The 27,387-nt window shown below is 58.2% G+C and overlaps 1 protein-coding gene and 1 non-coding gene across 13 annotated transcripts in view; both read left to right on the forward strand.

Moving 5' to 3' along the window:
• The window catches only part of PRRC2B (proline rich coiled-coil 2B), an 87,555-nt gene extending 60,629 nt beyond the window's left edge, over positions 1 to 26,926 (forward strand). For 5 of the 12 annotated variants that reach the window (XM_078436338.2, XM_081790962.1, XM_081790964.1 and 2 more), the window contains 18 exons: positions 3,982 to 4,198; positions 4,849 to 6,912; positions 8,240 to 8,436; positions 9,011 to 9,156; positions 9,707 to 9,848; positions 11,614 to 11,696; positions 12,165 to 12,353; positions 12,498 to 12,695; positions 13,139 to 13,225; positions 13,942 to 14,046; positions 14,201 to 14,393; positions 15,237 to 15,334; positions 16,275 to 16,402; positions 16,980 to 17,220; positions 20,003 to 20,182; positions 20,763 to 20,854; positions 22,983 to 23,064; positions 24,371 to 26,926. In XM_078436338.2, coding sequence (XP_078292464.2) covers positions 3,982 to 4,198; positions 4,849 to 6,912; positions 8,240 to 8,436; positions 9,011 to 9,156; positions 9,707 to 9,848; positions 11,614 to 11,696; positions 12,165 to 12,353; positions 12,498 to 12,695; positions 13,139 to 13,225; positions 13,942 to 14,046; positions 14,201 to 14,393; positions 15,237 to 15,334; positions 16,275 to 16,402; positions 16,980 to 17,220; positions 20,003 to 20,182; positions 20,763 to 20,854; positions 22,983 to 23,064; positions 24,371 to 24,505 — 4,577 coding nt within the window. In that variant the 3' untranslated portion in view covers positions 24,506 to 26,926. Of the gene's footprint in view, positions 1 to 3,981; positions 4,199 to 4,848; positions 6,913 to 8,239; positions 8,437 to 9,010; positions 9,157 to 9,706; positions 9,849 to 11,613; positions 11,697 to 12,164; positions 12,354 to 12,497; positions 12,696 to 13,138; positions 13,226 to 13,941; positions 14,047 to 14,200; positions 14,394 to 15,236; positions 15,335 to 15,627; positions 16,216 to 16,274; positions 16,403 to 16,979; positions 17,221 to 20,002; positions 20,183 to 20,762; positions 20,855 to 22,982; positions 23,065 to 24,370 lie in introns of those variants that run through there. The other 7 variants (XM_078436339.2, XM_078436340.2, XM_078436341.2 and 4 more) reach the window with 7 other exon arrangements.
• On the forward strand, positions 19,157 to 19,240 carry LOC132663958 (small nucleolar RNA SNORD62). Its single transcript, XR_009603345.1, has one exon. It is a non-coding gene; the product is annotated as a small nucleolar RNA SNORD62 (small nucleolar RNA).
• Positions 26,927 to 27,387: the final 461 nt, after the last annotated feature.

Raw genomic sequence — 27,387 nt, forward strand, 5'->3', positions numbered from 1 at the left:
AAGCTTTTCTATAAATGCCAGATAATAAATATTTTGGGCTTTGAACAGCTACTCCATTTTGCTGTTGTAGAACAAAAATGACCAAAGACGATAGTGATTGAACGAGTCTGTCGCTTTCCAGTAAAACTTTATTTTTAAAAACAGGTGGCGGGTCGGGTTTCACTCAAGGGCATTCGTATGCCGGCTAGCTCCCGATCGAGATTGCTTGGCGTTTTGTTGAGATTTTTTTTTGTAGGCTATTACATACTCTTTATTTAACATTCTGTGTTTTCTTGAAAAGAATATTCTCCAATTGGATGTGGTCCGTTCCATCGAACTTGCTGGCTGTGCTGTGCGAGTTTCTCTCACATCCATCACGATTTGTTACCCCCCCCCCCCCCCCCATCACTTACTAAGAGGTGCGTGAGAATCTCCCACTGTGACTGTAGGTGTGTTGAATCCCTAAGCCTGTCGGGCTTCGCTCTGTCTGGAAGCAGACGGGTTTGGACTGATGTATCTCGTTCTCCTTATCCTCACACAGCACTGTCCTCCTTAACTGTGCTGTCCACCTCTCCCGTCCACTGTGTCTGATTACTGATGCCATCATTCCAGGTTTCTTTTGATGAAGATTCATTTGGTATCTTTTTACCATCCGCCTCCCTGAGCCCTTTTTTGCAGGGGGCGTTTGTAGGTACAAGATGCGTATGGTTTTACCCACCCTGAAAATCTGTGACTGCAATCGCCAAAGTGCCTCTCTTTGGATTTGGGGCGATTATGATATTCGGATTTTCTGCTGTCCTACTTTATGCTTTCTGTTGATCCCACCTTTCTTACTTTTCTTCTTCCTTTCTTTGGATCAAGTTTTGCTATGCTTCGGGTTGTTTTACTTCTGCGTGCTGTTTGTACTGTGTTAGTGGTTACGGGACGTTCTGAGACGTGCCTGTGACTGGCATAGGCTGATGGGCGTTCTCACCCTTCAGCCGAGCTGGTTAGCTCATCAGTCTGCCTTCTGATTTCTCCCTCGAGTTTTAGTTCTTGTTTTTATGCCACCAAATCGGGCATTGTTTCTGTTGCTTCCTGCAGTCTGCTCCTGCGGACTCGCCTGTCCCTTCGCTGTTCCTTCCCGTGTGTTCCATCTGGGTGCGATACGCTTCTTTGTGAAGTACATTCTGTCGAGTTCTTCAGGAAGTTTTTCTGGCAGTAGGTTTTCTTGGCCTGAAGAAGTCTTTATGACACCCTTTCTCTAGCTGGGTGTAGAATTCTGGGTCGGCACGTCTCTTTTTCAGGACCAGGAAGGTAGTAGTCCATTTTCTTCTGGTTCTGTGGCTGCTCAGAGTGATTTGTTTCTGTGGAACCCACTCTGTGTTCTTTCTGGCTTCTTTACAATCTCCTCTTTCCTCTGTGGTTTCGTCTCCCCGTGTTGTGTCCATTTTCTCTCTGCTTGTGTCCAATTTCTCTCTCTCTCTCTCTCTCTCTTTTTAATTTATTGCCCAGTGAGTTTTTTCAGTGACTATATTTTTTATTATTGGAATTTCTTTTGTCAATTCTAGTGTGTGTGTGTGTTTGTGTGTGTGTCATGTTTTTCTTAAGGTTTTAATTCCTTTTTTATGCTTTTAATAACTTAAAACCTGATTTCTAGTATTTATTATTCTGTTATCTGAAGTTCTCAGGCAGGTAACCCTGTGGGCTTACTGTGGGCAGCTTCCCACACATGCTGGGAATTTTGGGTTGTGAGCTCATTTTCAACAGAGCTGTATTTGTTGTGGGGATCCGGTACAGCTCGAGGGGAGAGTCTGTCCCTCCAGTTATGTTTTCTCTTGCCTTCCTAGAACCCCTTGCTATTCTAACTTGGGAAAATTCTGGACCACTCTTGGGGAATGCATCTAAACCCTCCTCCCCACAACCTGCATGAAAGCCAGCACAGTTATACATTCCTAGCAGCAAACTATTTTTCCCTAACTGGCCCAGGCCAGGACATAAACTTAAGTTGTTTCCCTGTACTAAAGAGCGTGTGTGTGTGTGTATTTTAATATTTTTATTTGTTTATTTTGAGAGAGAGAGAGGGAGCCACCCATGTGAACAGGGAAGGGGCGGGGAGAGAGAAAGAATCTCAAGCAGGCTCCACACTGCCAGTGCAGAGCCTGATGTGGGGCTTGAACTCACGAACTGTGAGATCATGTCCTGAGCCAAAATCATGAGTCAGGCACTCAATCGACTGAGCCACCCGGGTGCCCCAAAAGAGCATAGATTTTTAAATCTGCCTTTGAATTGAGGGCCTCTGTCTTGAGCAGCTTCTCCTTGTGCAGAAAGCTCCATCCCCTGTGCTGCCGGGGGTCAGAGTCCAAGCCCATGGTTACTAGGACTGACAGGTGTATTCCCCTGCTCCCCTCCAGGAAGCACCGGCTTGTGGTGCTGGCCGGTGGCTGTGGTTTCAACTCCCTGGAGATTTCCCAATTGCTTGGGAACACAGCTCTGCAAGTGATATGTGTGATGACCTATTCTGCCCCGCGTGTTTGTGGTAGCAGGGTTTTCCAGGTAATAAGAGCTGTGAAAAGAAGCCAGTGTGCCTCATAATGAGTACTTAATGAGTGGTGTATAATTTCAGGGTTCCAGAGAGGGTCCCCACCGGCTGACTCACACTAACTTTATGTTGGAGTCACATATCAGTGGCATTTGAAGAGGGCGCTCTAGAGCTAAAAGAAAGCTTTAACGCACCGGCCTAACGCAGAGCTGTTTTCTGGCCAGATTATCTCTGTGTAAAAGCCACACAAAATGTGTGTATGCTAATAAGCTCTGTGAAGAAAGTATCTGAAAAATCAGATCTTTTTTCTGTCCACAGACTTAGGCCTGATGAGACGTTTCATTTCTGCACCACCTCCCTCCTCACTCTCCCCAGGTTGATGGACGTGGACAGATAGGCCACGGTGGCAGGGAGGGGGGTGGTGGCACACTTTCCCCTGGTAGCTTATGTCTGGAGGGACCGAGGTGTCCTCTGTGTCTTAATCACCTCAGGCCCGTTAAACAGTTTATTGTCATCTGTGCACCACCATTCACCGTATAAAAACGTGGAGTGTGGCAGTCAGTCCTAGGGCTAGAGATAAAAGGAACTGGGGCACCTGGCTGGCTTGTTCAGGAGAGCATCTGACTCTAAATGGTCTAAGGGTTGTGGGTTTGAGCCCCATGTTGGGTGTAGAGATTACTTAAAAATAAAATCTTTTTAAAAATAAATAAATAAAGGAACCGATGGGGGCACCTGGGTGGCTCAGTCGGTTAAGCGTCCGACTTCGGCTGAGGTCACGATCTCATAGTTAGTGAGTTCAAGCCCCGTGTCGGGCTCTGTGCTGACGGCTCAGAGCCTGGAGCCTGCTTCGGATTCTGTGTCTCCCCCTCTCTGTACCCCTCCCCTGCTTGTGCACTCTCTTTCTTTGTCTCTCTCTCTCTCTCTCTGAAATATAAGTAAACATTAAAAAAAAAAAACAAAGCTGACACCAGAATCCCTTCCTAAGGCTTGCTGCTCGGGGTTTGAAGCCTGCAGACGGCAGCTCTTGGTCCGTGTGCCTCTTGGCCACACGGCTGGTCTTCCTCGCGCCTGGGCAGGAGACCTCAGCGTCCCTGCTCACACACAGACCCTCGTGGCCGACGGGTTGACCTCTCTAGCCTTTTGCTGACATGATGGGCTCTCTAGTTAGATATTTCCAGTTTCCATTTGCCAGTTTGAGGCACTCTTCAGCATGGGGTCCTGAACCTGGAGCTCAGGTTGGACTTCACAGGTCTTAGAATGGATCCGTAGACCCCTCCCGTCGCGTGCTCGTGCGCCTTCAGAGGTTCCGTGTTGAGAGAACACGGAGGGCTCGGCGATGGCGAGCAGGTGGGGTGCTGTGTCCGCCTGATAGGGTAACTGGTAACTACGGTCTCCCTCGGGCCTTGGGTTGCCCCCGAGGTCGGAGTGCGGCTCTCTGCGCTGGCTGATGCAGGGTGATTCTTTGCCTGTGCCTCCTTCAGGACTGATGAAACCCATGATGCCCCAAGACTCCCTCGGTGGGACTGGCTGTCGCTCTGAGGACCAGAACTGCGTGCCCCCGCTGCAAGAAAGGAAAGTGGCCGCCCTCGATCCGGCCCCCGTGTGGAGCCCAGAGGGCTACATGGCGTTGCAGAGCAAAGGCTACTCGCTTCCGCAGCCGAAATCAAACGACGCTTTGGCCGTGGACGTGCATGTCAGGTGAGCTGGAACTCCGCCCTCCTGGCCTGCGAGTGAAGGCAGGATGTCCAAATCCTGCTCGTGCGGGGCTCCGGGAGGGGGCGCTGTCCCCACAGGCAGTGTCTTCCGTGGACGGGGAGTACGAGGAGGTTTGCTGGAACGCCTTTGTGTGAGAGGCGCTCACCTGCCGGCGGGGCTGACGGCCGAGGAGAGGTCCTGGGTCAGAGGCAGATCTGCTGAACCTTGGGTCAGGGCGAGGGGTGGGGTCTGGCGGGGCCACGTGCCCGGGTCGTGGCTCCTTCCCGTCCGAGTGGAGCAAGCTGGCCCTGCTGGCCCAGGGCCCCAGACTCTCCGTGGACTCCCGGGCTCCGGCTTGTCGCTTGAACCAGAGGATCCCCAGCTGCTGCGCCTCCAGGTGGCACGCTGAGTCCACCAGCAGCCCCCGCGTTCTTCACTCTGGACTCCAGGGGCCGCCGACCAATCCATGGCCCAGCAGCTCTGAGACGTGTTTAAAGCTAGAGCAAATGTTGGTGCTTGTGGTTTTTTTCTTTTTCATTTTCTTTTTAAAAAAGATTTTTTTTTTTTCTTTTTAAAACTAAGCTCTGTGTTCAGCATGGAAACCAGGAACCAAGCTCCAATCACATTGACTGATTTTTCTGGTTCCTTTTCAGGAATGAAAGCTCTTACTCTGCCCCCCACGGAAGGTCAGGGGGTGTAGGTGCCCAGCGCGATCTCCTTGAGGAGAGAGGGGAGGAGTTCTTGAGTGCTTTTGACAAGAAGGCCCCAGCAGACTTTGACAGCTGTGTCTCTTCTCAAAGAATAGGCCAGGAGCTTTTGTTTCCACCCCAAGAAAATGTTCAGGAAGCGGGTGCTCCTGGGGGTCACAGCCCAGACCTCAGGTGTTCCCCACTGGAGCCCGACTTTGCCCCAGCGGAGAAAAAGCCAGAGTATAGCAGTTGGGACGTTAGCCACCCGCCAGAGTCCACGGACACGGCCAGCGGCATCGAGAAGGGGACACCCCGGGAGGAGCCACCCTTTAACGTCTCCTCCTGGGAGAAGGACGGGAGCCCCAACAAACAGCCGTCCCTGGAGCCCGAGTGGACTGCCGAGCCCCGGGGCCCCGGCAGCCAGCACCAGGAGCAGACCAGCAGGACGCGGAGGTCGGGACCCATCAAGAAGCCCGTCCTGAAAGCCCTCAAGGTGGAGGACAAGGAGAAGGAACTGGAGAAGATTAAGCAGGAGCTGGGGGAGGAGAGCGCCCGCGTGGCCAAGGAGAAGGGGCCGGCTCGCAAGGCGGAGAAGGACGAGGATGAAGAGAACGACCCCGCGCTGGCCAACTCCTCCCCCTCCCCCTTGGAGGACCAGGGCCCTGCCCGTGCTAGTGTGGGCCGCGAGGCCAGCAGGTGTGACGAGGACGAGAAGCCGGCCAGGGCCTGGGAGGGCAGACCCCCCCGGGAGTCCAGTGACACGCCCGCGACAAAGAGGAACAATTGGATCTTTATCGACGAGGAGCAAGCTTTCGGGGGCCGAGGGCAGGCCCGGGGCCGCGGCCGTGGCTTCCGAGAGTTCACCTTCCGAGGGCGGCCGGCGGGCGGCGGCCCAGGCCTCTGCGGTGGGGGGGTGCTCGGGGCGCGGGGCGTCTACGGCGGCGGCCAGAGGAGTGGCCGCGGCCGGGGGCTGCGGGACTTTGGCCAGCCGGAGGACTTCCCCAGGGCCAAGCCGCGACGGCGCATCGCCAGCGAGACGCACAGCGAGGGCTCTGAGTACGAAGAGCTTCCCAAGCGGCGGCGGCAGCGAGGCTCGGAGAACGGGAGCGAGGGCTCGCTCCTGGAGCGGGAGGGCAGCACCCTGAGGAGGGGCGACTTCAGGGACTCCTGGCGCTCCACCAAGGCATGCTCCGAGGACCACGGCGGCCCGGAGGCCAAGAGCCGAGGCCCTCGCGCCTTCGGCCGGGCGCTCCCTCCCCGGCTGAGCAGCTGCGGCTACGGCCGGAGAACCTTTGTGTCCAAAGAGGCCGCCCACTGGCAGAGCAAGGGCCCGGGAGCCTCCTGGCAGGAGTACAGCTCCCCAGACACGTGCGGGTCCCGGCGACCCGCAGACAGAGACTGTGTCCCTGACGCCTACAGACATTCTGACTCGCTTGGCGCCAGGGCCTTCGAGGACGGCCGCCTGGAGGACAAGAGGCCCTTCTTCCCCGATGACCACGCGGCCGACTCGGAAGGCGCCGAGAACCGGCCCTTCCGGAGAAGGCGCCCCCCGCGTCAGGACAAGCCCCCTCGCTTCCGGCGCCTCCGGCAGGAGCGGGAGTCCCTGGGCCTGTGGGGGCCGGAGGAGGAGCCGCACCTCTTGGCGGGGCCGTGGCCGGGCCGGCCCAAGCTCTGCCCCGGGGACAAGAGCGGGTCCCCCGAGCTCTCGTACCAGAACTCGTCCGATCACGCCAACGAGGAGTGGGAGACGGCTTCCGAGAGCAGTGACTTCAGCGAGCGGCGGGAGCGGCGCGAGGGCCCGGGGGCCGAGCCCGACCCGCAGGCGGACGGCAGCCTGCCCGGGGCCGCCGCGGGTGAGAAGAAGGAGCTGGCCAAGAGGAGCTTCTCCAGCCAGAGGCCCCTGGCCGACAGGCAGAGCCGAAAGCTGGAGCCGGGGGGGTTTGGGGACAAGTCCATTAGGCCAGGTGGTGGTGACGCCTCTCCCCGTTATGACAGCCAACAGAATGGGACGCCTTTGAAAGCCAAAAGGTAAAACGCAGACCGAACCCCAGGCTCTTCTCTGTTGCTGTTCTGTTACCAAGCCTGTCGTTGTAAGCAGCACCCATGCATGCATGCCCTGCCGTGTGTCCGGCGCCCCGACTCCGTCCCTCTGTCGTCCTCCAGGAGGGCCGCTGCCCACCCGGGCCGTTGTGTGTGGGCGTCTCCATCACTCGCTCTCACACTGCTTGTCTGCCTCTCTCGTGGCATGTTGTTGTCGTTGTTGTTGTTGTGGCTTGAAAACCGAAACCCAGAGCCCCAGCCCGTTGGTCCTCGAGCGGTGGCTGCCCCGGCATCCGTCAGGAGAGCTCAGCCTCCATAAGTACCCTTTGCCGCCCCGCCGAGGGGGACGCTTCCTGTGCACGGTGCCGGTCCCCCAGATTCCTCTGCCCCTGGACTGCTCTCCCCCCCGCGTCCTGCTGGGCCATCTAGCCTCCTGGTCCTGTAGGGACAGCTCTTCCCAAGTGGCTCTGCCTCTTGGCGGTGAGGAGATGCGGCTCCGTTTCAGGGATTGACCACCTCCTGGTGGGAAGAGCCAGGCAGTGGCAAAAGCAGGTGAGCTGCCTGAGGCCCTGTGAGCGTCTCTCAGGGGATCTGGAGGCTTCCAGGTGGCTCAGGTTTGTGTGGCTCATTGCCTGCAGGCTGCCTGGAATCCGGGAGAGGGGAGAGCCCGTGCAGAGACTCACTCGTGCAGCCTGTTTTTCTGATCCATGCCTCCGCCTGAGGAAGGCCACTTCCTACCTCCCAGTCTCCTGAGAATCCAGGGCCAGAAACCTGGGGGCCAGAAACCTGGATTGGAATCCACTCAGCCCCAAAGAAGGAGCCCTAGGGGAATGCTGAGCTTTCCAGGTGTTGGGCTGGCCTAGCTTTCCAGGCCCCAGCTGCTGACACGGGGCTTTGCTTCTGACTTCTGCTGAGAGCCTTGTTGTGCGGCCTGGCCCGGCCGGCTCCTTGACTCCCTGGTCAGTCTCCTGTGTCAGGAGCGGTAAGGGCTGTGGCCCTGCTCTGGGCGTTCCCCTTCGTTCTCTCCTGTCTGCAGCCCTGCTGAGTTTGGCACGCAGTGGGAAAGAACCGAGGCACTGAGCCCTGGAAGGGGTCAGAGAAGAGCAGTTGTCCCCGTGAGCCGGCAGAGCCACCGCAGCAGTGTGGCCGTAGGAGGGCTGCCGCCGGGGAGCAGCTTCGACTGCGCAGAGGGGGCGCGCTGTAGGTCGGGGCCCTGTGTCCACGTGCGTGCCGTGTGCACATGCTGATCGTCCCTTTCTGTCCTTCCCCAGCCTCTGGCCGCTTCCGAGCTAACACGGTTCCTCCTTCTTCCTAGGTCCCCAGATGAGGCCTTGCCCGCGGGTCTCGGTTGCAGCAGTGGGAGCAGCCACTACGTGCTGGAGCGGGTGGCCCACGGTGCCTCTGACGTCCCCGAGGCCTCCTGTGAGACGGCGGAGGAGGCGGCCAAGCTGGTTGCTCAGAGGGCGGGCGAACAGGGAGAGACCATGAAACAGTTTGACCTGAACTATGGAAGTGAGTCTGTCCCCTCACATCTTCAGGCCCCTCAAAACCGAGGGCCACGGTGGCTTTCGAGGGTCGCTGGGTTTGCCCATCTGTTCTCTGGACATCGTGGCCTCTGGGCAGGTGGTGGGCCAAGTTCCGGGGCGACGCTGGTGAGCCGAACGGATATGGTTCCTGCCCTCCTGCTGCTCACAGCCTTGCCACCCCCCGTAGCAGCCCCGGTGCCCCAGTTTTACAGAGGGGGACCCCGAGGCCTAGCGAGGTTGTGTGTTGTGTCCAGGGTCACGCGGCTGGCTGGTACCAGAGCAGAGACTTTGGTCACCAGCGTCTTTTCTTAAACTGTAGTGTTACTGGCGTCTGCGGTGTGAGACGACCGTGTGCCGAGGAGGTCTGGGCGGGGGGGAGAAGGGACCCTTTCAGGATTTCCGTAGACTCCATGTACAGTCTGCTCCTTGGAGGCATCAGGCCTGGTGCCGCCCAACCTTCGGAGCTGAGCTGTCCTTAGATATGAGAAACCGGTAGGGTTGGGTTATTCTTTCTTCCGATGAATGGAGACACTGTCCCTTCTTGTGAAATCTGGGTTCAGATTCCATCATTGAAAACTGCGGATCCAGCCCTGGGGAGGAGAGTGAGGTGGGCCCCATGGCGGGCGAAGGCTTCATTGAGGTCCTGACCAAGAAGCAGCGCCGTCTGCTGGAAGAAGAGAGGAGGAAGAAGGAGCAGGCCGTGCAGGTAGGGGGTGTGGGGTGGAGGGCAGGCCGGCACAGAGAAACCCAGAGCGAGGAGAGAGAGTTCTGAATCAGGCCCAAGCTAGAAGAGGGGAAGGCGGGCACAGCAGCGTGCTTGTGCCCCCGACATCCACCAACCCTGTTGTCGTGTGGGAGTAGGTGATGTTAGCCCAGTGCTTGGAGAAGGTGACTCATCCCGGGTGACAACAGGACGCAGACCTCCCTCAGGCCCCCCAGACCCCCCTCCTCCCACCACTCCAGCCTGTGTGGGATGAGATTCGTCACCCACGGCGTCTCGAGGGCCGGGGACCCTGTATTCGAACTGCAGTCAGGCATGGACCCCGCACCCTTGGCCTCTGCAGCCTGCGTGCACCGGCCTGTTGCCCTTCCCGGGGATGGTGTGGTTGGCCTTGCCAGTCACCCGTGGCCGAGGCCTTGAGATGCCAGCGTTCCTGCACCCCTGGGGCAGTTTCCCGTGGTGTGGTTCTGGCAGGGAGAACTCGTGCTTCACGCCTCACGTCTGGGCCGGACAGCGTCACCTCTTTTCTCCTTAGGTGCCTGTCAAGGGTCGAGGTCTTTCCTCCCGTATTCCTCCTCGGTTCGCTAAAAAGCAGAACAACTTGTGCCTGGAGCAGGGTGATGTGACCGTGCCTGGCAGCAGCCTGGGCACGGAGATCTGGGAGAGCAGCGGCCAGGGTAAGAGTTGGGTGCTTGGGCTCAGCTGCTTGGTCCACGGCTGTCCCCAGGGCAGGGGGTCTCTTCTCTGGGAGCGTCCTGCTTTGGGGCTGTGCATGCCTGTGGGGTTTGCCTGTCTCCTGCCTCCTCTCCGGAGCCACGGTGTCAGATACCGTCTCGGCACCACCGGCAGCCCCTGAACAGCTGGAAACTCCCCCGCCTGCGATTTGGGGCAAGAGCACACCATTCCTTGCGTCCATTGATCTGGACAAGGGAGGCCCCGTCCCTGCCCGGCTCCGGTCACGGGGGGAGTTGGCTCGACTCCTTTGCCCCTGTCAGGCACCCAAGAAACTCAGCTTGTGGAGGAGCACCAGGTGACCGCCAGGGAGGAGGAGCGGGTCCGAAGCTTTCCTGTCTGTGCCGCGTGCCGGCCCTGACGCCGGGCGCTCCTGGCCGCTCCTCCTCATGCTCTCCTGAGCCAGACAGGCTTGAGACCAAAGTGAGGAGACCTCACTTTTTGGAAAATTTATTTTCCTGAACTTAAAAAAAAAAAAAAAAAAAAAAAAAAATTCAAACCCAATGCCCTTTTTTTTTTTTTTTTTTGGTAACTCTTTGTTTTAAAATACAAAAGCAATTTTTTTTTTTTTTTAGCGTTTGTTTTTGAGGGAGGGCACGAGTCAGAGGGGGGCAGAGAGGGGGACAGAGGACCAGAAGCAGGCTCTGCGTTGACAGCGTGAGCCGGACGTGGGGCCTGAACTCACGAGCTGTGAGATCATGACCTGCGCCGAAGTCGGACACCCGACCGACCGAGCCACCCAGGTGTTCCTGAGATACAAAACCATGTTAATCGAGCAGATTCTTCATTAATGCCTGCTTGAGGCAGAGCCCTGGAGAGTACACAGGTGAAGAAAAGCATGATGCTTCACAGGGGAGCCTAGAGAAATTATCCATTTCCGGTGTGTTAAACAAAGTAGCCGAGGACCCTGGAGTGCAGTGACGTGATCCCAGAGCCACATGACAGACACTCAAAATTCTGGGTCCTAGGTGTTGATTCTTTGAATCTTCCCTCCTGGCCTGTCACGTTCCGGGCTAAAACCTAGGTTCCAACATGTTACAAATAACACTGGACGACGTTCAACTCTGATTCAAAGTATGATCTTCTCTTCATAAAATATGGCTGTGAGTTGATTTGGTAGCACACGTGAGCAGGGTATCACACTCCGAATGTCCTCAGATAACCTCCCAGGTTGTCGCTCGGAGCAGGCTGGACGCCAGCCCCTGCCCTCGGGCCTTTACCGCCAGGACCCGCCTCACCGGCCGCTCAGCCTGGGGGCGCGCGCACGGCTTCAGAGGGTCCCTGGCTCTGAAAATAGCATGTCGGGTTTGCGTACATACGCAGGCTCTGCGGCTTTGGTGGGAGTCCTGGAGTGGTCCTCGAGCTAACAGAGGTTGAGTAGTACCAGCCTAGATCCTCGAGAGACTCTGTGAAGCTGCCAGGCTCGTAGAAGTGAACAGTCGGCTTAAGATTAAGACCACGTCAGTACACGGAGTAGCGGTACAGCTTTCTCACGGACGTGAACGAGAAGTTGCTGGCGTGCCTTCCAGAGCAAGTAGCGGATGAAGTAAAGGGAAGCACGCTTCTTGGAGTGTGAGGATGTTGGGAAGTCGGGTGAAGCTACCAGAGCAGCTCCAGTGCCCTGCATGGGGCAGGAGAGCTGGGAGGGGCTGCGCCAGCCAGGCGGTTCCCCTGCGCGGCCCTGACTCTCTGTCTTGCGCCCTCGGGCAGCCCTCCCCGTCCAGGCCCCGGCCAGCGACTCCTGGACTAAAGCCGCAACTGCCTTCAACAGCGCCGAGCCTGGCTCCGCCGAGGTGAGTGACCACTGAGCCGCCCGCGGGCAGCGCGCGAGCCCGCCGCCCCCACGGCCGGCTCGTCCTGGGCCTCGTGCACCCTTGCCCAGCCCAGCTCTTCCTCGCCGAGCCGATGAGCCCGGCCCAGAGCCTGATTCCACCGGCCCTGGCTTGGCGCTGGTCTTTGTTCCTGACTTCTGGGGAGGGTGGGCGACCGGGCCCGTGGTGGCAGTCAGGCCCTGTCTGACCTGGCCACAAGGGAATGAGCTTGGCGGCCCCATCCCTGGCGCCCATTGCATATCGTGGTTTTTTTTGATCGCGTCTTCAGTTGCTGGGTACTGTTGGCGGGTCGGGGCCCAAGTCAGGACGGGGCTAAAGAGGACAGGCTTACGGGGGTGTGTCTCAGCCACGCACTTGGTCCCACTTCCTGGGCAGTCCCGTGTTGGAGTTTGGGGGTCAGGGTTCTCACCCGTTTTGTGCCTCGCACAGCAGGGTTTTAAGAGCAGCCAGGGGGATAGCGGCGTTGACCTGAGCGCGGAGTCTCGGGAGTCGTCTGCAACATCCTCCCAGCGCAGCTCCCCGTATGGCACTCTGAAGCCGGAGGACATGAACGGGCCTGGCCTGGAGCCCAAGGCTGACGGCCACAAGGAGCAGGCCCAGAAGCAGCCCGATCCAAAGGTCAGCTGGAAGTCCCTCCACGGAGGCCTGGGCCGGGGCAGGGGACTGCCGTCCCTGGTCTTCTCCCCTCTTCCTGGTGCTCAGAAGCTGGGGACTGGGGTCCTTCCAGCCCGTGTTTCTCAGCATCTCTGGTTTTCTATCAAGGACTCGGATCAAGGCTCAGGACAGAGCAAGGAGCACAGACCGGGACCCATTGGCAATGAGCGCTCTCTGAAAAACAGGAAGGGCTCAGAGGGGGCCGAGCGGCTGCAGGGAGCCGTCGTCCCGCCCGTTAACGGGGTGGAGATTCACGTGGACTCTGTGCTGCCGGTGCCGCCCATTGAATTTGGAGTCAATCCAAAAGTGAGGCTTGGATGTGTTTCTTTCCCACCCCCCAACCCCCCTCACAAGTCCCCCGTGGTTTTGAACTTGGAGAGGGAGGGGAGGTGCTGAGACGGGGCCGTCACCTAGAAAGAGCCGGGGGACAGAAGCTGAGCAGGTCTCTGGGGGAGTGTGTCAGCCTGCAGGATGAGGCAGGTGCCACTGAGCTGCCTTCTAGATTATTCTGACACCAGCCAGGTTCTCAGGCTGGGCAGACCAGTGATCTTCACTGTCTCTTTCGGGATTGGCCAGTGGGCACAGGCAGGGAGCACGGAGGGAGGGTCACGGGGTGGCGTCCTTTTTTGGGTGCTATCTGGTGGACGCTGCCCACTAGATTTCTTGAGTCTTGGAGACTGGATCGAATTAATGTGTGCCTCTTCTGAAAAGCGGGCAGATGATTTCAGTGAGCTCTTCCTTCTCTTCAGGACTCGGATTTCAGCTTGCCACCTGGCTCTGCCTCTGGGCCCGCAGGGAATCCGGTCGTCAAACTTCAGGATGCCTTGGCCAGTAACGTGAGTGTGTGTTTCCCCCCGTTTCTTGTGCTGGCAGGCCCTGGAGAGAAAGGAGCAAGGCTTCTGGGGGGCTCTGAAGCCAGAGGAGGGGGCCAACACCAGCTTTGGGGTCAGGCCTGGGTGCGCGGCACAACGCGTTCTCTAGCTGGTTACGTGTCCTCGGGCATGTTGTGTAAACGTCCTGTGCCCCGGTTTTGTGACCTTACCACGGGAAAACCGAACTTCTCAGGTCCCGGTTATTTGACGTTCTGTGGTTACGTATGTTTGGTAGTGCTGGGATAAACCAACGTGTTTACTCAGAATCCCTCTGATACGCTGAGGGGCACTGGGCACACATGGGAGGGTCTGTTGGCCACATGTGTGAAGAAACGTTACCAGGGACCTCGTTCAGTTTCTGGTGGGGGGCGGAGACGGGACCTGGGGGTCTCCACGCCAGGCGTCGGCGCCTCTGTGCTGGCAGCCCGTCGTTGTGCCTGGCGCGGCCGCCCCTGCCCGAGTGCTCCGTGGGCTGTGGGTGTGCAGGTGGCTCTCCACAGACTTCTGTTGAGGGAATCGGGGAAGACCACCGACCGGAGCAGATCAGCTTGGGTGTCTGCTCCCGGCAGGTTCACCGTAGGGGTCTTGAGCGCCCGCGGGCAAAACCAAAGGTGCGTTTTGCTCTGCTGTCATGTTGGCCCTGTGCCTGTCGTGTTCCATGGTCTCCTTTCCCCTTCCAGGCTGGGTTAACACAAAGTATTCCCATCCTCCGGCGTGATCATCACATCCAGAGGGCCATCGGCCTCTCCCAAATGTCCTTCCCCACCGCCGACCTCACCCTGAAGGTAACGCCAGGCCGGCGCTAGGCGAAGGCTGCGGGGCGCCTTAGCTTGCCGAGGGCTGGAGCACGCAGCCCCGCCCGCCCGCCCATCCTGGGGCCTCGATCTGTGCCGTCCCCCGCCTTCTTGGAAGTAATTCTTCCCTCCCCTTGCTTTCCAGATGGAGTCCGCACGCAAGGCTTGGGAAAATTCACCCAGTTTGCCAGAGCAGAGCTCCCCGGGAGGCGCGGGCTCGGGAATCCAGCCCCCGTCCTCTGTGGGCGCCTCCAACGGCGTCAGCTACAGCTCGTTCGGCGGAGTTTCCATGCCGCCCATGCCCGTGGCCTCCGTAGCACCCTCTGCTTCTCTTCCAGGTATCTCCTCCCTCACCTGAACCAGCTCAGGGAGGCTCCCTTCGCCGTCAGGAGAAAAGTGGTGCCGGCCCTGAGCGCCTCCCCCTACCCTGACTTGAGTGTGCAAAAGTAGGGGCTTGTTGATGGACCGGGTGGTCCTGGCCTCCCAGGTGCTACAGACCCCTGGCCCTCCCCTCTACCCTGCGTCCCTTCTGTGGTGTGGGAAGCAGACCAGGGGCAAGCAGAGACAGGGCTTGGAGTCAGAGCCGGGTCACATGCAGGGGCCGTGTCCTCTCCGCCTTCGAGTGGCTCAGCCCTCCGGGCCACGGCCCCTTCCTTCCTCTGTGAGATACACCTGGCTCTCTCTGGGCTGTTAGCTCGTGACACAGAGTCAACCTGCAAAGTGCTTCGTGTCGGCCAAGCCCTCGCAGGTGGCCCATCAGTGGTAGACCGCTGTGTTGGTGCCCCCAAGGGAGAGGGCAGGGGTTTTGAGGGCCCAGCTGCCAGGGTCTCGACGCATTTCCAGTGGACCGTCCTGCTCTCCACCGTGGACTCCGTGCAGGGAGACAGGAGTAGGGGCTGAGACCAGGGCTGCCTGAGCTGCAGTGGAGCCCCTCCCCAGGGTGTGGTTCAGTGGGCCCGGGGTCTGGTGAGCGAGGTCAGTTGTCCACCCCCCTGGGCCCGCGTTCCCCTGGGGGCGAGCAAGTGTGGGGCTGTGGGGCGCAGGGCCAGCAGCAGGGGACCGAGCAGGCTCTGCACACACTCCGTCCCTCCCACTGATTCCCCAGGAGAGTGTGCGTGCGTGGACGTTCAGGAGGGGTGAGGCTTGACCCTGTCCTGTCTGCTCTCGGGTTCTGTTTGCAGGCAGCCACTTGCCACCTCTGTACCTGGACGGCCACGTGTTTGCAGGTCAGCCTCGGCTGGTTCCTCAGACGATACCTCAGCAGCAGAGTTACCAGCAGGTGATGACAGCCGGACAGGTGGCCCCGTGGGGGATGGGGATGCAGCACACGGTGGAATTAACTTCCCTTCTCGACTTGTGTACTGTCTTGTTTCTGTGTCCCCTCACGTGGACCGCCCAGCACCCAGCCCATCCTAGCAGGCAGGAAATGTTTGGTGAATGAACACAGGAGAGGCAGGGAAGAGGAATGGAGCTTGGCACTCTAGACTCCTAGATCCCCTCTGTCAGTTCTTCCTGTGTCCTAGCTGGGGAATTAGCTGAAATGGAATTCTCTTTGGTATCCTTTGGTATCAGGTATCCTTCTGATGAAGAGAAGAAAGGCCTAGACTCCCAGGCATGGATGCGTTAGAAAGAGGTAGTTTTAGAAATGTGCAGGTGTTTGTTTTCGTGCAGGATGGGCGTATTTTCTGTGCTGCAAGGGGCAGAGTTCTGGAAGTCTCCCTCCTGAACCTGGTGCGGGGCCTTTGATGGTCTGGCACCCCATGGACCTGTGTGCCTGGATGGTGGGGCCCTTGGGCAGAAGTAGATTTGGGGACAGAGGACAGAGGACTTGGCCTGTCCTGATCTCTTTATGAAACATGTTCTTAAACATTACGTTGTTGAGATTTATGATGTATCGATGTTCACCTAACCGGATCATACTGAATGTAGTTTTCGTGTCTGTTTCCCGTTGACAGGTGCATGCTGAAATGCACCTCTGTGGACAGCTGTAGCCAGAATTCGTTCTTGCTGTTGTATAGAACCCAATGTAGGAAATCATGGTTTGGGGTTGATACCCAGGTTTTGCCTTTTCCCCAAGAGCAAGGAAAGCACCGGAAGGCCATGCTCCAGTTTGCATTTGGGGCAGTGTTTGAGCTGCTGCGTGGAGCAGGGGGTGTGGCGGGGGGGCAGACACCCACCCTGGAGGGCACTGCGGTTACCTGCCTGGCTTCCCACCACAGGCTGCCGCTGCCCAGCAGATCCCGATTTCCCTTCACACGTCTCTGCAGGCTCAGGCCCAGCTTGGACTGAGGGGCGGGCTCCCCGTCTCCCAGTCTCAGGAGATCTTCAGCTCCTTACAGCCCTTCAGGTGAGGTGCAGCCAGAAGCTCAGGCCCCCGCAGCCCGTGGATGTGCCCCTCTGGACTGTTTCCGCTCCACAATTCTCTGCTTGGCGGTGGGTCGGGGGTGTGGTGGTCTCGGCACCGCAGGGTCATTATTAACCTGCTGCAGGAGCTGCCGTGGGCTTGATAACATTCGATGGTTGGCCTTGTTTTTCCTTTCCCTGTCATCCTGCCCCTCCTGAGCCCCTCCTCCTCTTCCCATCTCCCACCACCCTCGGTGGGCTCTTCCCACACATCTGAGGTCCTGTGCTTTTGGCATCCACTGGGTTTTCCTGTGCCTTGTACAGCCTGGATGATTTCGCTCGTGTAATCGAGTGATGCTCAGACTGTGGTCTCTAGACCTGCAGCGTCAGCACCATCTAGGAGCTTGTCATAAATGCAAATCCTCAGGCTCTGTCCCAGGCCCTTCTGAGTCAGAAACTCTGAGGGGGAGGCCAGCAGTGTGGGTTTTAGCAAGCCCTCTGGGGGATGGTGGGGTGTGCCCTCATTTGAGACCCCCTGGTGTAGTCCTGCACCCGACCCACTATCTGTCTGGCTTTTGCAGATCTCAGGTGTACATGCACCCCAGCCTGTCACCGCCCAGCACCATGATCCTCTCTGGAGGCACGGCCCTGAAGCCTCCCTACTCGGCCTTCCCAGGCATGCAGCCCTTGGAGATGGTGAAGCCCCAGTCCGGCTCCCCCTACCAGCCCATGAGCGGAAACCAAGCCCTGGTCTACGAGGGCCAGCTCGGCCAGGCTGCTGGCCTGGGTGCCTCGCAGCTGTTGGACTCCCAGCTTCCACAGGTCAGGAATTCAGCCCCTCTCACCCAAAACACTGGGCTTTTTTCTTTCACCACGGCTTTCTCCCTCGTATCTGCCTCTCGCTGCGTGCTGACTTACATGCTGTTTGCGACCATTGGGACTGGTCCTCGGGCTGCTAGAACTGGGGCCAGGTCTCCCACCTCATGTGCCTATCCCAAGAGTGCTGCTTCTCCCGCGGCTTCTCTCCTGCCCTCATCCTGGGGGGGCTTGGAGATGAGGTGTGCGCGTCCTCCTGGCATTCCCACCGATGCTTCTAGACCGCTGTCCCTCCCTTCTCCCTGAAACCCCAGCTCTGGAGCCCATGGTGTTGACTACCGCACTGGCCTCCGTGTTGCTGTGAGTCCATATTTTGAATCTAGCATTTGGCTTCATGTCGTCCTCTCCCGTGACCGTCCGCAATATCAGACACCTTCGGGGGTCACCCCTCTCCTCCTTTGGCCCCTGGTCCAGTCTCTGCGACCTGGCCCCAGGTCCAGTCTCTGTCCTGTTACAGCTGCTGGTGGTTTCGACGTCCGCGTAGATGATACGCCGTCTGTGTATGCACAGGCCCCGTTGCCGCCACCGGTCCTCTGTGCCCATGATCCTGTCTGGATCGGTCACTGCTAGAAACTGTACCTCTTTCTTTATCTCAAGATTAAGGGTCTACCCAGTCACCGCCTCTGCTTTCTTAGCTCTTTCCCTCTAGCCACCCGGCTCCAGCCACCTTTTTATCACCTTCCCCCTATGGGCTCACTTCCTTCTCTGCTCACTTCTTCTCTTCTCTGGGCCCCCCTGCAGTGTTTCCACCTTGGTGGAGTCCAGTCCCACCTTTGCACAACCGTCTGTGCCAGGAGAACACCAGCCCCGCTCAGACCACCTGCGGCTGCACGCCGGCAGCCGCGCTCAGGCCCGGTCCCTCCCCGCCGCCCCAGCACCCGCTCCTGACTTGCAGCTTCCTCCTCACCACCTTCCACCCGCCTGCATCTTGCTTACGGTGTCCCTAGAGAAACAAGATCTCGTGTCGGGTCTCCTGCCACCAGGGTGGGCTAGTCGTGCCCGGGAGAGGCCCCCTCACCCCCCGTCCCTTCCAGCCAGCCTCCTGCTCGCTCCTACAGCACATGTCCCGTCAGCACACAGACGAGCTGCTCGCAGGGCCACCCTCTGGGGAGAAGGGTCCTCCGGATTATTCCCAGACAACCCTATTGTTCCTCCTTTCAAAAAAAAAAAAAAAAAAAACCAACAAAATTGTGTAAGCACACGCATCAGTTCCCAATGGTTATTCTTTGCTCTCGTCCTGCTGCCCCGTCGGCCACACTTGACCCAGAGATGCTCGTTCCCCCAGAGTCCTGTCCTTCGCTCAGTTCACGGGCACCATCCTGGCGAAACCCTCCTGGTCTGTGGTTTCTCCGTGTCCCACGGGCTCTGCTCTCCAACCCCTGTCTAGCCCTGTGGCTCTGCGTCCCATCCAGACTGTCTTCCTGGTGCCCCCAGCTGTGTTCTCCAGCCTGTGGGTTACGCGTCGCCTCTGCTCTGGCGTCTTGCGGCATCTCCTGCGTGACACGTGCTGGCACCGTGTCCAAGACCTGAGTTCTCCCGGTCCTCCTGGCTGTCGTGTCCGTGTCCCCTGTAGGTCCCCGCTTCCCCTTGCGCCTCCTCTGATCCTTCCACAGGGGTCCTGTTGGCCCTACCTGTGGAAAGCATTCCGAATCCAGCCATGCCTCATCCCCGCCCTCCACCTTCCTCCCCATCCAGGCTCCCGTGGGGGCTCCTCCCTGATCTCCCGCCCCTGCTCTTGGGCCTGACAGTCTGTTCTCCACACACCAGCCAGGGTGCCCCCGGAACACAAGTCTCCTGAGATACAGCGCTGTCCTCCTCCTCGTCCCGCTCCCTGCCGTGTGCAGGGAGGAGCCTGGGGTCTGGAGGCTCTGGCTGCTGCTCGTCTCAGTGATGCAATTCCAATAGATCCTTCTGACCCTCCACTGTGGACTCAACGCAGGGGGTGAAGAGGAAAGTGACTGAGAGACGACAAGTGGCTTCCTTGCGCCAGTCCCGAGTCTCCAGGCCCCTCTCCTCCCTGTCACCCCCCCCACCGCCCCCACTTTCTTCTGATATAACAGCCTTCAGAAGGATCCAGAGTCTCCAGTTCAGTTCCAGAACCCCTGAACCCCAGAACCCCAGAACCCAGTTGTGTCTTGTTTTGTATCACCGTTAGAGCAATAGCAAAGCAACAGAGGAGTTTTGCCTTTTTGTGCTGCACAAAAGAGGCCAAAGATACACATCCACACAGCTTTCGTCTCTGGGGGCTCGCTTGGACGTTGCTTCCTAAGAAGCCTTCCTGACCTTCCCTTCCTCTTCCCCATCCCCCACACACATGGGGTTTGGTTTGCTGCCCACATTCCACATGCTGGGTCCTTGCCGCTCCCTGGTCTGACCATGTCCTGGTGCTTCCCCGGCACGTAACGTGCACTGAGCGGACCCTTGCTGGGTGCGAGCAAGAAGGTCTGGGGTGCACGTGGCTCTTGCAGCCCAAGAGAGGAGCCGCGTGCATGGCCTTGGGCTTATCTTCACCCCCTGCCTTGTTCTGGCGATCAGACCTGCCCCTCCCTCAGAGGGTGTGCTCGAACAGAAACCCAGAACCTATGGTTGTGCAGAGGCCTCTCTTTAGCTGTCTGGAAACGAGAACCTGAAGCATAATCTGTGTTTGCTCTTGGGGGCAGGTGTGACCAGTAGTCTGTGGCTTTCTCCCCAACATCCATGCCTCCTCTTGACTGTCCCTGTCATCCAGCAGCTGACGATGCCGCTGCCTGGCTCCCAGCTGCCTCTGCCTCGGTACGGCTCCGGGCAGCAGCCCCTGATTCTGCCACAGTCCATCCAGCTGCCACAGGGGCAGAGCCTCTCCGTCGGGGCTCCCCGACGAATCCTTCCACCTGGGTCCCAGCCTTCGGTCCTTAACACCAGCAGAGAGGTAAGGATGACTTCATCCTGTCGCGTCCTGGGGAGAACCCTTACTAGCTAGTCAGGAACCACTGTTGTGGCAGAAAGTGCCAGAGGTCTAGGTGAGGGGCAAGCTCTTGGCCTCACCAGACCACTGGTTTCCTGCTCGTGGGGAACCCCATGGCGGGCCCCCCTTGGTTCCCGTGTAAGCTAGCGATGGGAACCAAGGCCCAGAGCAGAGGGGAGGAGTGTGGTAGCTGATGCTGATGCTTGGGCCCTTCGGCCTGTGGAGCCGCTGTGGGGCCATTTCAGAGACCGGTCCCCCAGATCCCCAGAAAATGTGTCTGGCCTGGGCTCTGCTGATGGCCGTCCCGGTGGTGACGCACAGTCCTGTCTCCCCACTGCACTTCAAAAAAACAGAAACACAGAGTACAGTTCCCACTTCAAGAAGCCGCCTCCTGAGCCTAGACTGGGGGGCAGGGGAGTACGCGTTTCTTTAGAGAATTCCTCTGTCCGCAGAAGTCCTCATCGGCTCTGCACGGGCGGTTCAGTGAGGGCCAGGTGTCTCCAGGGCCATCGAGTGACCCCTCATTCCTTCTTGGTGTCTTTAGTCCTCTCAGATGGAGATGAAGGGCTTCCACTTTGCCGACAGTAAACAGAATGTTCCTTCAGGAGGCTCCGTGCCATCGCCGCAGACTTACAGGTAAAGAAATGCCCTGGGAGTCGGATGCTGCATCGCCGAGTACTTGGTCTAGATGCGACTCAGTGGTGCTGGCGAGTCCTAGGGGACCAGGGAGAGCCCCGAAAGGGCCCTGAGGCTGGGTCCCCTTGGAGGCCACGTGTCACCTTGAAGTTTCAGTGCTGGGACACACTCCTGTTTTAGTTAACCATGGAGAAATCAGGAACTGTCAGAGCAGTTTGCCTTTAATCGTCATAATAAAATGCTCTGGTTTGGGAGAGCTTTCTGGAAAGGTAGGAAAAGGAACAACGGATGTTTTACTAGTGTGAGGCCCATCCCGACTGCTCACAGCTTTCTCACCAGATTTTACAAAGGATTTACTGGCCAGGAAGGTACACGCCCTGGAAGGCGGGGAGAATTCCCTTTCCTCAGGGCTGCCTGTCCCCTGCACCGAGCCTCTGGCCCTGCCAGGCCGGTGGCTGCTGGCCTCACAGGGGCGTCCGTGCCTCCCACAGCGCGGACCGGCACCTTCTCTTTGCGTCCTTGGCCTCGGTCTCTGCCTCCAATAGCTGCCTCGGGTCCCTTACTTAGCTGGATCTGGAGGTGGCTTTGTGTGAATCCCTGTGCTGAATTCCTTCTACTAGAAAGTGGCAGAACCAGTGGTTCGCTGACCTGCTCGCCCCTGAGGAGAAGTGTGCGGGGACGGGAGGCAGCATGCTGTGGCGTGGGGCCCACGGGTGGGTGCAGCCAACTCTTGTCTCATGTGGGAGAAGCCTGGAGAGCCCTCGGGCTTGCAGGGCAGGGGGTGGGGAGAACAGACGCGCACGGCTCGCAGCACCCTTGCCCTGTGAGAGGTTAGCAGCCCGGTTCCGGGGCGGCCCGGGCCCCTTGAAGGGAACGCTGTTGCACATCAGGTCGCCATCTCGAGTCTTCGTGCCGTGGCCACGCTGCCCTGTCGCTCCTGGAGTGTCGAGGCTGCGTTTCTCCTCTGTCCCGTCCGTCTGGTCATTCCATACTTCCACATTTCCAGAGAAAGGCGTTTTTTGTGACCTTTTCCCCATTTCATCATCTTTTCTGTTCTTCTTTTATTCTCTTGGCTTCACTTATTTTTGTTTATTTGTTTTGTTCCCCAACCATATTTTTCACAAAGGTCAAAACAACAGAACTGTAGGAAAGGTGCAGCCAGACAGCCACACAGAACAGTGAGCGTAGTTTGGACTAGAGGAAGCTTCGCAGATGAACAGATGCTGTGTCTCCGTGGCTGCCACAGGTGGCATTTAGCCGCATCCAAGGACAGAGACAAACCAGAACACGGAAACTCACATAACAGGAGTCGTCCGTGTCTATTTAGCATAAGAATGGCAGCAGCCAACTCTTTGGAGAAAGACTATGTAGAAAACATAAACATTAACGGATAGCCTTTGTTCGGTCGGCATGTTACTGGGGTTGGGAAAATTGGTATATTTTCACAGAGCAGTGTTTCCCATGTTTTCTGGACGCAGAGCTTCTGAGGCACGTCCTGCCACAAAAGGGCCCTCCGGTCAGGTCCTTGGACGTGCTTATTGGGGGGTCATGCTCCTCAGCACGAGAGGGGTCTAGGTACCCCCACCATCGCGGGTCCTGACAAACTCAGCACATAGCACTTCTCAAGCTTTTGACCACAGACTCTTTTTCTCCACGTGGCATGTAATTAGCGTCCACGAGAACGGATTGTCCAGTCAGTGGAACACATTCAGAAAGACGTCCTGAAAGATTTTTGTTGCTCTTGGTTTCCCTTTCCGCCCCTCCCACCCCCATCGTATACAAAATTGAAAACCTAAGAAAATACTCCGCACCGCCCTTAAGTCAGCTGCATAGACCGTGTGTCTGGGTCACAGAATCCCATTGGCCCAAACCCCCCAAACCCTGAGAGACGGTCGGTGCCCGTCCACCCGTCTGGTCAGTGTCTGCCCACGGCAGGGGCCTCGGCCTCTGTGCCCTCGGGTGCGTCTGCGTGAGCCGCCCCGGCACCCTCTGCACTCTGGCTGTCCGAGGTCTTGGCTTTCCTCTGTCGGAGAGGGTGCCGCCCGAGCCAGGGCCGCGCTGTGTGCTAGGCTTGACTCCATTGTCTGGCGACGCGCGTGTTCTCACCCCCTGCCTTTGGTTTTTTCAGGCCTAGCTCTGCTAGCCCCAGTGGGAAGCCCTCTGGATCAGCAGTTAACATGGGCTCTGTGCAGGGACACTACGTTCAACAGGTAGAAGATGGCTTTCCAGACCTTCCAGCCCCGGACGCTTAGGCCCATCTCCAGGCGCCAAAAGAGAAGGGACTGTGTCCAACCCATTTGAGTGCTCCTCTTATAAAGAGAGACGTGCCCTAAGCGCTTAGAGTGTGGCGCCGGGAGCCGGCAGCCGGCAGCCTGAGTCCCTCCTGGCGAAGGCATTTCTCCTCTTGACGGGCGTCTGGATCCTTCCTTGTCCTGCAGAGAAGGGAGGATGCGGATTCCTCTGACGAGGTGGTGCCAGAAGGTGGACTCTCCTTCCACAGCGATTTGGGCTGTGAAGGCGCTGGGACTCGGTTAGGTCTGTGGGTCAGCTCTAGAAGCCGCGTGTGTGTGCATGTGCGTGTGTGCGCGTGTGTGCGTGCGCGTGCCGGCTCCAGTAAGTGCTGTGTCTCGTCTCTGTCTTGGCTGGGTGGGATTACACGTGGAACGACGCCTTCCCATTCTGTGACAGAAGGGGTTTCTCAGGGTCTCTGCCTTCAGGCACCGTTCTCGGCTACTGCTCTAAAACGCGATGGGGCTCCAGAGCTCCTACGCATCAGGCGTGGTTTTTTACTAGAACCGCATTCCTGGCTGGTGGAGGTGGAAGTTTGATTGGTTCCCTGGAGGGTCGCTCCTTGAATTGCTTGAACTGAGCTGCTAAAGCTTTCTTCCAGAGTTTGCACCCCGGGGGGGGGCGGGGGGGGGGGCAGAGTCGAGGCTGGCCGCTCTGTGACCCGTCCACTGCGCAGAGCTGCAGGTCAGTGGGACCCTGGCTGGGAATCTCGAGGGCATACTAGGGTCCTGGGGAAAGGTCTCCACGGAGCGGGAGACGGGGGAGGTCCAAGATTGGGGAGGACCAAGTCCACCTAGTGGCCCCGTGCCCCTCGGCAAACATCCGGGAGTTCCGACTCGTGGGGTGCACTTGGATCTGGTCGGGGGCCTTTTACCCTTGGGGCACGGGGGGCACGGATTTGAAAAGGTCTCTCGGGTCGGCCTGGGAAGTGCTGCTCCTTCAGAGGCCCGTGGGCATCGCAGAATGCTTCCCGGAGGACCCAGCCTCTTCCTGCCTCTCCGAATCACCGCCCTCAGCACCCGTGGGAGGGGAGAGAGCATCTCACGCCAGCGTCCTTCCTACTCGTGCCAGTTCCTTCTCAGTCCGGTCCTTCCACCAAAGGATGGGCTTCTTAGGGTGGCTTTTCTCTGTGACTCAGAAGCAGTCAGGGGGCGGTGGGGGCTGTGTATCCAGACCGGTGTTTCTACGGAAGGGTAACTGTCTTTGTCCCCATTCATCTGTCCAAAGGCCAAACAACGAGTGGATGAAAAACCCAGCTTGGGAGCTGTGAAACTTCAGGAGGCCCCCTCGGCCGCCTCCCAGATGAAGAGAACCGGAGCAATCAAGCCTCGGGCGGTCAAAGTGGAGGAGAGCAAGGCCTGAAGGTGCTTGGCCACGCCTCGCCCCCCCGCCTTGAGGCCAGGGCCCCCGCTCGGCCTTGACATCTCACCAGATCCACCGTGCAACCACCCGGCCCGGACTGAGAGACCTCCCTTCTCTTCTCCACTCCTGAGAGCTCCATCGTCCAACCGGCTTGCCCCCGTGGATACGTGACGTTGACCTGCTCGCTTTAATACGAAACAAGCAAGCAAGCAAACGACCCCGACCCCATGTCGTCCCCGCCTCCTTTCCACCGTGACTGTGGAGTGACTCCCACCTTTGTGCAGTACAGATGAGCTCGCCCCCCCCACCCCCACCCCGCTCCGCCGCTGGGTCCCCAGCCTTCCCGGCCCCAGGCACAGTGGTTTGTCAGCAGGGCCATTGTAGTTGGAGGCTTTCTGTTGTAAAAAGCAGCTGAAGTTTTTACAAAGGCGGAAGGAAAAGAAAAACAAAAACACAAGCTATGTCTGCGTAGCTGAACTTTTCTACTTTGCCGTCCTCTCCCTCACCTCCTCCTGTTCCGGTCCTACCCTTAACCGCGTCTGCCGCTCCGCTGGTCCGTCGCTGCGATCCCTTAACACCTGACGCAGGCGGGCGCCCCCCACCCCCTGTGCTTCCTCCGTCGGTGAATCGGTGCCGGGCCGTGCCGGGGGCGGCTGCCTGCTTGGGAGCAGCGAGCGAGACAGGGGAGGCGGGTCGGTGTCACGGCTGGATTCTCGCCCCTGGCCTGAGGACCCCTGGAGTGTAGGGACAGCCTAGTGAAGCTGATGACGATTTTAGCGTAGGAATTACACAGAGTTTCTGTCCTGGACCCTTCTACGGCCGGTGGACATGCTGACCCCGGGGCACCTGAGGTAAACCACGGAGATACACAGTCACCGGCGTTTTCCGGCGTGACCCGGACGGTGCGAGCTGACCGCACCGCGGGCCCCGCGGCGCCTCCGCGTCTAGGGCTCTAGCACCTGGGGGCTGCTGTCTGACCCGCACGCCCTTCTCGAAGCCTTCCGTGACATGCCCTCCTCTTTTCTTCCTGAGCCTGTCTCTTGTCTGGATCTTCCTGTCCTGCCATCTTTCACCCAGCTCGTCCCTGGAGATCGTGAGGCCCCTTCTCGTGGGGACAGGGGCGCACGGACGGTTGTCTGACTGGGTCTGCGGCAGAGGCGTGTGGCTTGCAAGGCTGCTGGGAGGGATCCCTTTCTTTTTTCTCTTTCTTTCTTTCTTTCTTTTTTTTTTTTTGGCTCCCAAGGCAGACCCGGGTTGTTGGGACAGAGGCACCGGAGCTGGGCAGTGGGTGTCCGTCTCTGCAGACGACTGGGGCAGGGTCCCGGGGCAGGGAGGGTTGAGGGTCTGACCCTTGTTCCTCAGCAGCCTGGGGGCGGCCTCGGGGGGAAAACGACAGCCTCTTAAGTCTGCAGCGATGCCTCTGGCAAACTGTTTGTGTGAGCCATTTTATGCTGGTTTTTTGTTGTTTCTTCTTAAAATAAGAACTAGAAGGAAATCGTCCCAGGTTTTGTCATTCCAGGGAGAGGGGAAGGGAAATGTCAAGTAATGCACGTGCTCTGCAGAGCATCTAACCAGCCAGCCCGCTGGCGGCTCCTGGGAGGATCTGGCTCAGAGGACAAGCAGCCGGTGAGTGGGGACGTGCCCCGCAGAGTCCACCCTGAGTGCCACCACAGACGTGTAACAACACCCTGTGGCTCTGAGCTGTATGTTCAGTGCAGAACCGGGCAGGGCAGGGCCTCAGGAACTGTGCACGCGACTCCCTGTCCCCGTTCCCTGCTCTAAGGAAGCGGGGGCACGTCCTGCCCGCAAGGGTGCCGGGCGTTTGCGGGGCCCACCCGGAGAAGGCCGGCTTTCCCGAAAGCCGCCCTGTTGCTTAGTCTGCAGCTTGCCGCGCTCCCCCTCCTGCCTCCACCCTCAGACCTCGCTTACCAGCTGGTCACCTTCATGCCTGAAGCTTAGCTTACTCTGAGGTCCATTCTCGAAGGGCCGCTCGCTCGAGGAGTTGCCCGCACTCAACCGCCCCCGTGTGCGCACCTGCTCTTTCTCTCCCCTGCAAGTGTGTGACTGCTGTCCCCGTGACCAGCCGCCCTGCCGACAGCTCCCCTCTGCCACCACCTGCCCCCGCAGGAGCCACCCTCGCTCACCTGTACACTTAGAAACACGGCCACACCCTCACACCTAATTCCGGTGCACGTTGTATGTCAAAAGGAAAAAAAGGCTTTCTCGTTTTGAAATTCAAAGAACAGTCGTGGATGCTGTTACACACTCAAGACGTACCCTGCAGGCAAACCTGCCGTCAGGGTGACAGTCCTCCCTGTTTTGAGAAAAAATAAAAACAAGGTCACCTGTTCTCCAGCCCTTCTCTCTACCCTTGTATTTTCTCTCCTCCCCCTCCCCAATAAAAAAAAAAAAAAAACAAAACACTAGAATTTATTTATATGTATTGATGTTGTAGGTCTAGGTGAAAACCAGTAAATGTTTCACTGCTCTATTTATATATAATGTCTGAATTATTCTGTGCAGGAAAGGCCAGGAAATTGCATGTGAAGTTCAGTGCATTCACCACCTCCGTGTGCCCGAGCTGCCGTCTCTTTCCCACTAAGATGCAGATTTTAAATTGGACTCGGGGCAGAGGGCAGACCTGAGGCCTGCCCGACGTCCCGTCCCTTCCTTGGTCTGATGAAATGCAGTTTTTAGTGCAGAGGTGTTTAAGGTGCAATATCTCTTCCTTTCATGTGGTTTTAGAACCGCGCTCAAGGTTAATGGGGCTTAGGGTCTTATTTTGGTTTCAAACCCTCATCCTCAGAGTGTAAATCCACGCAGAGGCCTCTGCCAGGATGCCGTGGGGCCTTTGGTGGGAACAGGTGAAGACCAGCACTTAG

Source organism: Panthera onca, chromosome D4, assembly GCF_046562875.1.
Source record: "Panthera onca isolate mPanOnc1 chromosome D4, mPanOnc1 haplotype 2, whole genome shotgun sequence".
In the NCBI taxonomy this organism is placed as follows: Eukaryota; Metazoa; Chordata; class Mammalia; order Carnivora; family Felidae; genus Panthera; species Panthera onca.